We start from the raw sequence: 13,102 nt of genomic DNA, 5'->3' as shown, positions 1-13,102 counted from the left end.
TGTGCACGTGCCTTTAAATTAGATGGTCTTTCTGTTCGAATCTCAAAACAGTCAACAATGATGGCTACTCGTTTTCCAAAAGTTTCAGTAAAATGTGGAGGCATTGTGGCCTGCAGACAGTGCCTCTCAGGCCAGTGCACCAGTGCTCCTAAGCGGGCATACAAAACATCAATGGTATCGGCGAAGATAGAAGACAGTGTTTTGTGGGACACATTGAATAGATGACAAAGATGCTGGACTGGAAGATCAAGTCTCAGAAGCATTAGTGTGAGTAAGAGCATTTGGAAACCTGACAGTTTCTTCGATACTGGCAGGAAATCTTTTACAGTGTTGAAGAGGGACATTAAGACAGCATAACAAAGTAGTCCAGTGTAATATCTTACTTTTTTGGTATAATCCTTTAAGAAATGTTCATTCAGCTCTGTCTTTTGCAACTGTGATCGAAGCAGTCTGTTCTCCTCCAACAGCCGGTTTATTTCTGCTCTGCCCTGTTCATTGCACACACAATCCTTCGTCTGCCCTTCAGCTTCCATGATGCTGTCTGCCCGATCACCACTGTCCACATTTGCAGCTGGTACCTCAACCTCCACTTGTCCAACACAACTGCTGTCCACTGCCTCCATGACATTGTGATTTTGTTGTTGGTCTTCTGTCAGATCTTCATCAATCACTTCTGCACGGGGCACACCTTCAGACTCTGCAGCTGCATAATGAAAGCCTGTAAGATAAAATTAGACATAAGGTAAATCTACACCAATATTCCAATGACAGGTGTGTGATTCATCTGGAAGTTATGTGCGGATTAGTGTATAGTGATAGCAATTTAGTATGTTTTAGAGGGAGGGGGGGTTCTTTACCTCCGATGGGTGCTCTTTTTCGCTTCCGTTGCATACGCCTTGCGTGCCAGTCCGAGTCTGACACAGGTATGTTGTCGTGCCCCATGTGCAGTGTTGGAGTCTGGATTTGTTACACCCATTTCATATGCTGGTTAGCCTGCAATAATGCTAAATCATAAGCTACTCAGTCGACATGACGTGGTTCTGCAGCATCACACATTAGCATGTTTTATCTCATTATCTATGACCTCAGCACATTGAAAATAACACTAAAAGCCTTTCAAGAGTGATATGAATTAATTTAGAACTCACCGGAAAGAAAATGCCGCGAGCAAACCAACAAAAAGCTGGGGATTGCAGAGAACTCGATATCCGCTCGTCTCACCGCTGCAATCCAAGCCTGACGTCTTTGTTTGTAATATCGGATACATGGGATCCCTCACGTTGCCTCCAGGATGGAAAACGATGAAAAGAGAGCCCATTATCCAGCTTCTTGCCTTCACGATTGTGTGAAAATGAGTTTGATATTTCCCACAAAAGTTTTCCTCACACAACACAAAGTGGCACACAACAAAAATAATAACCAACTAGGAAGAGAGACAGCAAATGGTCTGTGTAGAAATGAAGAGACCCAATCAGGTAAAGGGAGACAAGCATTTGACAAGAATTTGATAATAACACTGGCAGAAGAAAGGGTGAAATCCCAAATCAGTCTAATGGATGAGAGTGGACAAGAACATCAGCCTAAACAAGGACAAGAAGCAAAGAATGATACCAGCATTAACAAAAACAAAAACAAAACACAAACTATAAATGATGAAACAGCATGTCAGATTCCAATAGTGAGAAAATCCTCTCTCTACTGCAGGGGTGGGCAATTCCAGGCCCCGAGGGCCGGTGTCCTGCAGGTTTTAGATCTCACCTTGGGTCAACACACCTAAATCACATGATTAGTTCATGGCCTCTGGACATGTTGAGGAGCTAATTTAGCCATTTAAATCAGCTGTGTTGGTTCAAGGACACATCTGAAACCTGCAGGGACACCGGCCCTCGAGGCCTGGAGTTGCCCACCCCTGCTCTACTGTGATAAAGAAAGAAAACAAAAACAAACTAAAAGGAGTTTGTTTAAAGTTTGGACGAAGGAAAGTCAATCTACACATAATTTAACAGCAGTATAAAGGATGGCGGTGGATAATAACAGCTAATGGACGAAAGATAAGTGAAAAAATACGCACCAGCTGGACACCAGAGTTCCCCTACTGAAAAGAAGACAGTAAAAGAAAACCAGGAGAAAGGATAAAAGGCAAAATTACAGATCTTTAAAAAAAGAGCGAAAAAATGATTGTCTTTTGTTATAATATTAAGTAGTTACTGGGTCAATAGTGTAGTGTTTTACAGATCAGCTTAACAAGCAAAAATCCCAGAAGGAGATACAAATCCCTTAGGTGTTGTGTCAGGACGGACATCCAGTGGAACAATCTGACAGTTTAAACATAAGTTACCTGCTGTTGGACCTGCTTGTCAATAATACCTGTTTTTAATTACCAAAAATAGAGAGGGTATAGCCTAACATAGGAAACAGGAAAAGACTGCCGTGTAATCCATTTATGTCAACAAAGTAACTGTATTCTGAATACCACCTTTTAAAAAGGTAACTGTAACGGGATACAGTTACTCATATTTTGTATTTTAAATACGTAAAGCCGGTACATGTATTCCATTACTCCCCAACACTGAGTGCTGAGGTCACTAGGAATAAAAGAAAACTGAAAAACACACAAAAAAATTAAGCAGACAGTGGCTTCAGTGGACACTTTTCATTGTTTTAACCCTCAGTGTCACTTCAGGTCTTCATATGTTATAAATTTGTTGTTCTCCGTATGTGTAACGGACCAACAACAAGACACACCCATCATCTCCAGGGTCTGCCAAAAGCTTGTGTGTGTGTAAAACTTTAAATTTTATGTACAGTAAGCGTGTTATTTTTTTAAAATTCTTTTCCGAATCATTAATTAAACTGTTTCATATTTATGAAATAAATCTAAATATTCATATAAATATTCAATAAACATTTCTCCCGCTTAAAACGCTACATAACTGCATGATTGAGAAAGCATCAAGACGTTTGTCTGTGTGTGTATAAAAGATGTGGGGCAGTGGCCAGGGATGATCCGAGTGTTTGGTTGGGATGTTTCTCTCCACATTGCAATGTGTTTATTAAACAAACTCCAAAACGCTCACTGGGTGTGTTGCAGGTTATTGTTAACATTGAAGTACGCTTAACTATTGAATATTAACATAAACAAGCCTAAAATACAGCTTTTTATTTTCCACCACCTTGATAGCTGTCAGGATACACTGTGTGACAGGCAAATATTAAACCCAATATGCAGGACTGCAGAGACAAAGGGTAACTCGAGAAGACAGTTTTATTATTGGAACTCACAGGAGAATATAAAACAAAGCTGGGCTTGAGCCAAAAGTGCAAAAACAAAATCACAAAATAGAGCAATAGATAATAATAACCAAAAATATAATATGTGGGATAACACAACAGGGAACTGAGGAAAAACTGAGTGCTTAAATATACACACGAGATAATCAGGGAGAGAGACACAGCTGGGGAAGCAGAGAGACTGGCAAAATAAGACATGACATATCATAACTTGAGAACACCTAATTTAGCTGTACACAAGAAACACGGAAGAGAGTGTGAAAATATAACAAGAGACAACACCAAGATTATCAGAATACTAAAAGAAAAAAAACAATTCAATTCAATTTATTTATAAAGCGCAAGATCACAACAACAGGGACCGCAAGGCATAAATAAATATTAACTAAAACTCAAGGACTACATCATTACCATAAACTTAGAACTAGAATTTCAAGAACACTCGAAATAATTAAGGAAACTCTTAAGTGGGAATGAAGAGAAATAAACTCAAAGCACTCAGTCAACGACCCAGGAATCATGACAGGTTTGCCTCCTTTCTGCAGTTTACTGTTCAGGTGTTGCTCATTGTGGCCTGCAAGACAGAAAAAAAACACTATAATATAACACTTAGCTTTTACAGGATGTTGCCCTGATGTTCAGGCTCTTTTTTTTTAACTTAATGTAGCCAGATGGGCTACTGTCCATTGCTCTCTCATGCTCTCACTTTCTGTAGCGCTGCTAGTCAGGTAAGTCAAGTTGCACTTTAATTGAAGGGTGGGATCTTCAAAGGGCCATTACTTTAAAAGGCAACATCAGAGCAGCTTGAAATTGACATGGAATCCCTGTGAAGTTGTATACTGTCAACATAAACTGCAGTTAGTCTCTGGAAAGATTGATTTTCCTTTTAAGAGCATTCTGAAGTCATTGAAAGAGTAGGTTGTATATGGGCAATTTCAAAGGGATTTTATTTTGGAAGACAAAATAAATCAGACGGACTTGATATTGACATGATATGCCTGTCAGGTTGTATACTTTCGATATGAACTGCAACTCTCCTGTGGTAGCATGATTTTCTTTTTAAGAGCATTCTGAAGTCATTAAAAGAGCCACAGAGAGCTGCGCGGAATTCCTTTTTGGGGTATGCTACGATCGAATATCACAACAACTATAACCGGTAGAGGCCACAGTTCACTCGTGTGGTGCCAGTTACTAGGCCTGTGTATGTTTTAATTTTGTTTTTAAATGTGTGTGTGTTTGTATTAAATGTTGAAATATATATCAGTGTTCTTTTAGGTTTTTATGACTTTTAATGTGTTTTTTTGTCATTGTTGTTCTTGTTTTGTTTTTATTGCAGTGAACTGAGGACACAACAGTAGCTGTGGGACCTTCGGTGGTGGGTCGTTTTCCACACCTCCTGTGTTGTACAGCACAGGGTGTAGATTTGGTTTTTATGTGTGATTTTCTTCTTTTATGGTCCTCAGTTACTGGTAAGTCCAGTTCAATATATGGTGGCTTTATTTAATTTAGGACACTGTTACAGAATAGGCTGTGCCACGGTAAGTTTTTATTGTTTTATTGTTTTAGTTTTTATTTTAACAAATGCAATTAAAGATATATTAGTATTGGAGGCCATCTTCCTCAGTCATGCATCTTTGAACCTGTGTAATCTTTTTATTTTATTTTTTATTTTAACTTCTTTGATCACTTCGTCACATTAAGTTAACTTTTTTCCTTAAGTGTTAGTAGGTGGAATAAAAAAAAGTATATAACTTGGGTCTAATGATAATACCAGAGCAAATCACATAAACTAAACGGGACCATAAAAGATGGTTTACAGTAATAAAATTGAATATGTTTTTACATTAAAAATATTATTTTGTAAATTCTAAAATGTAGCTCACTGTAGGCAAAAATAGTCTTACTGTCTGGATGGGTGAATAAATGACCGTCTCTGGAGAACTCGACTCTTCAACTGCTGGGGGAATCGGGGGCAGTGTGGAGCATGATAATCCTGAATCTGCCATTGAAATTGAGAAAATATGTTTTCTTTTAGGAAGCAAACATCAATTTTTTAATATAAGATCACTGTAAATATTTTTGCAATGTGCCTTAACTGTGCTGGCATAAGTTTATAAAAGGCAGGAAATAAAGAAGGAAATGCAATAAAATGTCCAAATGTTCATAACAAACGAACCCAGTTCTTGAGTTTGTTCTGTCTTGTTTATGATCACAGTGGTGTAAACAGGTTGTTCTGAGATATCGTCTGAAGGGGAAGAATCATCTGTAGGCAAGAGAGGTTATTATGCATGTATGTATTAGAATATATATATATACATATATATATATATATATACTCTAAAGCTGTTTTTGGTAGCCCTCACGCTTTTCTTTTTCTGGCTTTGTGCTGTGGTTTGACCTAAGACAGTTTTAAATTATCAAAGCATCAGCAGTGTCTAAAACAAAAACCCCACATACGACATACTGAGCAGACACAAAAATAATCGTTCTGTGCAGCATATGCCACATAAAAATACCACACTTCACGTTTAGCTTTTATTTAAATTTTCTTATATCTCAACTTACTGGAAATTGAATCATTCAGTCTCTCAAACAAGCAATACACTTTTAATCCATTTATACTGATTAAGACAAAAGTCATCCAGTCCCACTGTGACATTGATTTGGACTGGTTAACAAATTTGATTGATAAATAGATAGAAAGCCATAAAATTGGAGACAAGCATGAAATAGAGTAATACAACTGTCATAATTATTTTTCCTCTCACCTCCTGGACGGTCTTCATCTGAGTTTGATGCTACTGATGATGTCTTTGAGGAAACTAATGAATAGAAAGAAAAACCCAGCATTAGAAAAAAAATGAACAGGGAATAGAAGACTATTCTTAGAAATTAATCAAACTGAAAAAACTGAATTACCTTGATGTTTGCGAGTATTAAGAAATCCGACTACCAGCAGCATCAATATTATCAGTAAAATAGGCAACACAGTCCACAGCAGGATTAGGACAGGATTGTAACTGGAGTCATCTGACAGGGTCTCTCCTGAAGAATATGCTGCAATGGCACAACTTTATAAATATAATTGCATGTGCATTTTTTACTACTTAAAACAAAAAGTTTCAATGTGATTTTTATAACATAAACATTTTCATAAAGACCAAAAGAACAGAAATCTAATTGTTAGTCACATCTCTCTCTCTATGAAATGAATGAACATTTCTCTCAGCCACAGAAATAAGTAAATATAGTTTTAGCCTTACATCTGACATGAAGCCAGCTTTCTGGTGACGTTCCAACACCAGAAATGCTGCACTTGTATCGTCCTTCATCAGACCTGGAAACACTTTTAATTTCCATGTTGTCAGAAGGGCTCCGGTCTATGAGGCCATCGTCTTTGTAGAAATTTGCACTTTGGTTGATGTGAGTTGTCTTGCTTATGCAGCGCAGAGTCACATTGTTTCCCTCAAAAACAGGGAAAACTGGACTCTGTAGGATCACAGAACCATCTGAAGAAAATGCAAAATGGATTTTGTTTTTAACTTTTTAAAAAGGTAAATGACAAATACATTCTGTACCATACAAGACAAATTGGATAATAAACCTCACCTAATTTTAAAATAAAACTCTTTACTAATTTCACAAATATGATGAACTTACCAGTTATGGTAATGTTGACACTGTTGCTTCTCTGACCCCCTTTAACCTCACACCAGTACTCTGCACTGTCTGTTACATAAGTTTGAGAAATTGTGCATGAAGAGGAAGTTGTTTTACTGTTACACGCTGGACTAAAATGTTCTAACAGTTCCTCAGAGGTTCTGACTCCTCTCAGTTCAATAGGACCATCAGGGCTCTCACAATCAAAAGATAAAGGCTCATACTGAAAGTGTTGGAGTCTGTTAGGAGTCACACGAAGAGTAGCTGCACCTGAAAATTAGAAACATCACAAATTAATAGTTAACAGAATAATCAAAATTCTTATAAAATGTGTTAGTGAAAGATGATTAAATCTAAAAGGATTTTAATAAACATCATCAACAGACTTATAAAATGTTTAAGTCAACCCCAACTTACTCACCCCCAAAAAGTAAAAAAAAGATTATTTATTTTATTAACCTCTCTAACTTACTCACCCCTTTTTTGGGTCAAGCTATTTCGAACATGTGTCCCCAGCAGAATAACTTCAAGTATTACTAGATCAGCACAGGGAAGCCATAAATTATTTAATGTACAGACATATATACAGTAAATCTGAAAATATAAAAAAAGAAACCCAAACCTAACAACAATTACTCACATATTCTGAAGCAGAGAGTTGTAATCACCATGTTGTCTTACTGCTGACTGACTGAGTAACAGACTAAAATACAACTGAAGAATATCACTGGGGGAGGGCAGGTTTCCTGTTCCTGTGCAGTTTGTTTAGTCATAATGTGAGTGTTGGGAAGGTTACTTTTAAAATGTATTCCACTACAGATTACAGATACAATACAATGCATGCCCAAAAATGTATTTTTTTAACGTATTCCATTACGTTACTCAATGATAGTAACGTATTCTGAATACTTTGGATTACTTAATATATTATCATGCTTTTTACAACTACATGAATGTACCATTGCTGTGTGATTTATTACTATTACTGAATGTTACTCACTATGGGAGATCGAACCATACCAATACCAACTAGATTTTTAAATCTTAATATAAAATGAGTAACAGTAGGGTGGACATTAGGTAAGGCTGCATGCTTTGCAGTGATCTCGTATAGAAAACAGGGCCGCGGCTCCGAACCGTAGTAAAGGGACCTCTGGCTAATACGTTGGGTTCTGTGTCGGGCTCGTAACCGAAAACTTGCTTTACTTTGTTGTCTGGGTCAACTTTGCTAGCGAGAGACAGAGAGAGGCATTGAAAGGCTGCTCCAACAGAACTTGTTGTTTCGGAGGAAAACACAAACACAGTGTACAGTTGAGTCTTAATAGCTTACTTACAACTGGACTCGTCAGGCACTCTTTTTGGCTGCAGTGGTTATTATTATATTTACATGCTTCATACATGGTATCCTTCTAAAACTTTTGCCTTCATATTAAATAATTTTTTCAATAATACTTTTTAAAAATATTTTTTCACATCATTGTGCGGCCAACAAGTACACTGAAAAAAAGGCCATGTTGGATTTACTTGATTCAATAGTGGACATTGGTTGCACACAAATGTTTTGCTTTGGCAGAAACTTAAACAACTGAGTTAAATCAACACAACTTTTTCATATTCAGTAAACCTGTGCATTTTGTGTTCATAAAATGCGATTGAAACATGTTCAGATGAAGTATGTTGAGCTCTTGGAATATTTTAATCCTTCACAATTTTGTCATTTTATTTCAACACTATTCAATAACTTTTACCCCAATACTACTTGGTCACTTAAATACTACATGCTGTCTTCATATTACATAATGTTCAACAAAGTCTAGATCCTGGTTACCATAAAAATTGAATGGGTCTTCAACAACTACCATCCTTTTATCTTTATCCTGGTTGCAGGAGGGCTGGGAAATAACCCTGAAGTGATAGGTTACAAGGCAGGGTACACCCTGGACAGCTGACCAGTCTATCATATAGAAACAAACAACCATTTACACTTACATTCACAATCACAGGTAATTTAGAATCACTAGTTAACCCTAACTGTAATAGCTGCATGACTTTTAACTGCGGGAGGAAACCAGAATACCCAGAGAGAAACCTGCAAACTAGCCAGAATGTGGATTTGAACACAGGACCTTCTTACTGTGAATCTAGCCTCTCTGCATATCACGTAGTTTCTACACTATGTAGTTACACTTAACTTTAAAGCATGAGGCAATTGTGTTAAATACACGCAAGATGCTTACGTAAATCCAAGAGCTGGCCAATCCCTTTTTTTCAGTGTAGAGGTGACATGGGCTGCAAGATTGAAACACAGGCACGAGAGCCTCTTATTGTGTGTTTTGTTTGGGTTTCCACCAGCGTGCAATTACCAAAAGAGGGAATAGATTTCCTGAGGTCAGATGGCCCAGGATATGAGTGGGCGTTAAAGTGTCTGGGAAGGGTTCTCAAAACTCCATAAAAGAACTGTATAAATTAACTTTTGCATCGGTTGGATGAACTCAATCAAATCAAATTGGACTCAGCTGCAGTAAATAAGTTAATTCCTCAGTTAATTAAGGTGTTCCAACTCAAGTACACTGAGATGGAATAATAGAACTGCATAATGCTAAGATAGGGCAATTAATCATTTGGCAATCCTATCCATGATTGTTTAATGCTCATTCAAATACTTTTTTTTTTTTTTTAGTTTTGGTTGAAATACAGTAATTAATTGATTTTATTTATTTATTTTAAGATTTCAAGCTCCGACCTAGCAAACACATGCTCATGGAGCCCATGTGGGGACACTGTATGCAGACCCACAAACCATAGGTGTGGCCTCTGTAGCTGACGGTCTGATCTTTGTTACCTTGAAACTCTGGCTTTGCGTTGAATGATTATGTCTTTTACCTTTAACCATAGTTCGACACATTGTTGTTATTGTCATCCAAAGACCTCTTGGTTTACTCATGTCAGCTTTCCTTGAGCCCCAAGTTTTTCTTCCTCATTCCCATGCCAAACATGCCTTATTGTGTTCCTCTTTTGCATTCTCATGTAGGGCTTTTATTGCATCATTATTTGGGAGTTGTGCTTCATTGATAGGTGGAAATCAACCCTCCATTTCCCCACATTTTCCATATTTCATTGAGGTCTCTTTCCAATTTTGTCTGTATCTTCGTCTCTTTTCTCCTTCCAACATCTTGTTCTTTACAAAGTTCTTGAGCTGTCTCATATTTCTGAGAGGTCCTGGTTCTTCTTTGAGTATTGCAGAAATCTTAGTTGTTATTTTATTTCCTTTTCTGTTTCATTGTTCTATTAAATTTGTTCTATATAATTATACCTTATTGATGTTGTTTCTTATGTATTCATTTCCTTCTTTTATTTTGTTGTTATTTATTTCAGCTTCATTTGTAATTCAATATTATTATTGTCAATTCCTTTCTTATAGTACTTAAAATTTTTCAATTGTCTGTTTTTCTGTATGCTTTATAATTACTCTGGTCTTTGTTAATCAGTTTTTCTTTTCTCTTTCTAAAAAAGAGTTATTAATTATTATTTTAATTTTAAGTTATTTATTTATTTTTTATTAATGGTTCTTATTTTATTTCACTTTCATTATATTTTTCACTTCTACCTGTGTCCACCAGGGATGATGCTTGACCTCCCTCTGTCAGATGGAGCCTAATGGCGCTTTATCTCAATCCTACCACTAGTTTGCACTAACTCACTCTTTTCTTTAAAAAATTGTAGTACCCTTTTTTGCACACACGGTGTGGCACTCTATTGAATAGACATGTGGTAACTACTCATGTAAGCAGTTGTTACCTGTTATATAGTGCTGTTTTTGGAGTAATAAGGAAAACACTGCATCAACAAAATTAATTAACAATTCCTTGCTTTGTTTCTCATTCAGTCTGCGGCATGCTCATTTTTGTGTGCAATATTGTTAATGTGAAATGTATTTATTTTTCATAATTCCTTCTTTTTCTTTTTTTCTTTTCTTTTTTTGATAATTTGATCAATTATGCACTTATTCCTCTCTTCTACAAACCCTAGCAGCTTCTGGGAAAGCATGGTTAGAGTAATGGCTATGAACTCTTAGATAGGGACCTAATTAACTCAACAAGCTATAAAATTTGACTAAACATGGACACTTTAAATTTTCATTTTTAGGAGTGCCTCGACCTGCTTATTTGAACAAATGTATCTATATTACCAAATGTGACACTGTTTTGATAGTTTTTTTTCCCTTTGCTCTTTTGCTCTAAACACTACTGGAACAATGTCCTTTGGACAACAAAGACCAAAGTGAATAGGTTATTACATGCCCAGTGCCAACCAAACACAGCATAACAGCAAAAACATCTCATACTAGCTTTTAAGCATGGTGATGATTTAGACTTGTTTTGCAGCCACATGACCTGGGCATCTTCAAGTTATAAACTCCTCATACCAAAGTTTTCTAGAGGTAAATATATGGCCTTCTGTTCAACAAATTCAAAGTAATGCAACAGGACATTTAACCCAAGCACACCTGAAAATCTACACCAGAATGACTAAAAAAGAAGAGGGTTATGGAGTTGCAATTGTCCAGTCAAAGTCCAAACCTCATCCTGATGGAAATGCAGAGACGGGACATTGCAAGACCTGTGCACAAATTACCACAAACTTCAATGAACTGAGGCGATGTAGTACAGAAGACTGAGCCAAATTGTTCCACAACAACATGAAAGACATGAAAGTAATTTGAACTAATAATTTTCTGTATGATTTTTATCAATCTATTGCTGCTAAAAGTCCTCCTTTAATTTATCAAATGGGTTGTACTTAGATTTTCACACATTTTTTCTGGATTTGAACCCTATTTCTGTCAACTAATAACATGATATCTAATTTTACCCCATCCCAGATTATATGTTTCATATGTTAGGCTATGCCCTCTCTATTTTTGGTAATTCCATGCCTTTGGAAACCCAAACAAAACACGTATTAAGAGGCTCTAATGCCTGTGTCTCAATCTCACGACCCATGTCACCTCTACTGCGGCCAGCATGATGACGAGAATAATTTAAAAAAAAAAAAAAAAAAATTTAATATGAAGGCAATAGGTAGAGTGTTACACGCATAGCCCTAAAGAATGTAGCCTCATGGGAAGTATAGTCTGTGCTGCAGGGAGAATGAACTGCCAAGTCAAGTAAGCTACTAAGACTTGACTGTACACTGTGTTCGTATTTTCCTCCGATACAATAAGTTCCGTTGAAACAGACTTTCAACGCCTCTCTCTGTCTCTCGCTAGCAAAGTTGACCGAGACAACAAAGTAAAGTTAGTTTTCGGTTACGAGCCCAACATGAACCCAACGTATTAGCCAGAGGTCCCTTTACGGTTCAGAGCCGCAGACCTGTTTTATATAAGCGCAGAATATATACAAGATCGCTGCAAAAAAATGCAGCCTTACCTAATGTCCACATTTTATATTAAGATTTAAAAATCTAGTTGGTATTGGTATGACGAGTAGCCTTCAGTAATATTAATAATTCACACAGCAATAGTACATTCATGTAGTTGTACAAAGCATGATAATATATTAAGCAATCCAAAGTATTCCGAATACGTTACAAAATACATTTTGGGGCATGTATCCTGTAATCTGTAGTGGAATACATTTTAAAAGTAGCCTTCTCAACACTGATTATATATATATGAAAAATATATAAATATATATTAAAAAATAAATAAACAAATAAAAAACAGACAATTATAGCTTTTTAAATCAACTGTGCTGGCTTCACGCACTTGCTTAGTCTCCTTTACAGCCAGAAAGGTGAAATTCAATCTCCCAGTCACTCGCTGTCCAGCACACATTGCACCTAACCACTTCCTGACCTCTGGGCCTACATGACGGTGGGCCCATATCCCTTTTTCAGGCTGTGCCTGGTCAGGCACCAGCCTTTACTTCTGACCAGTAAACATTGTCATGTTTTCAGGTTATATGAGGACAGAGTTTAATAAAGCAGTTCACTAGTGCCTGGCTGCAGAATTTTATAACTGTGGTGATTAGCTGCCTGGGAAGAGGATCATCCTCCTATTTATATGTCATCCATTATAGAAGTAGCTAATAACAAAAACTAAAGAGAAAAAATAACTCAAACACATGCACATATATAATATACTTGTAAA

General features: G+C 36.7%; 1 protein-coding gene and 1 long non-coding RNA gene across 2 annotated transcripts; both read right to left on the bottom strand.

Moving 5' to 3' along the window:
* Positions 1-3,781: 3,781 nt before the first annotated feature.
* On the bottom strand, positions 3,782-6,115 carry LOC121812971. Its single transcript, XR_006053435.1, has 4 exons — positions 6,060-6,115; positions 5,468-5,554; positions 5,196-5,290; positions 3,782-3,865 (listed from the first exon to the last, which is right to left on the bottom strand). It is a non-coding gene; the product is annotated as an uncharacterized LOC121812971 (long non-coding RNA).
* Positions 6,116-6,187: 72 nt separating this feature from the next.
* On the bottom strand, positions 6,188-9,844 carry LOC121812970 (low affinity immunoglobulin gamma Fc region receptor II-like). The gene is made up of 4 exons (XM_042216282.1): positions 9,835-9,844; positions 6,952-7,221; positions 6,555-6,800; positions 6,188-6,348 (listed from the first exon to the last, which is right to left on the bottom strand). Exons 1-4 carry the CDS (start codon positions 9,842-9,844, stop codon positions 6,188-6,190), a joined length of 687 nt encoding a protein of 228 aa, XP_042072216.1.
* Positions 9,845-13,102: the final 3,258 nt, after the last annotated feature.

Source organism: Haplochromis burtoni, unplaced genomic scaffold (genome assembly GCF_018398535.1).
Source record: "Haplochromis burtoni strain Fernald_Lab_line unplaced genomic scaffold, NCSU_Asbu1 Contig_992, whole genome shotgun sequence".
Classification (NCBI taxonomy): domain Eukaryota; kingdom Metazoa; phylum Chordata; class Actinopteri; order Cichliformes; family Cichlidae; genus Haplochromis; species Haplochromis burtoni.
This window is presented reverse-complemented; position numbering and strand designations above follow the sequence as displayed.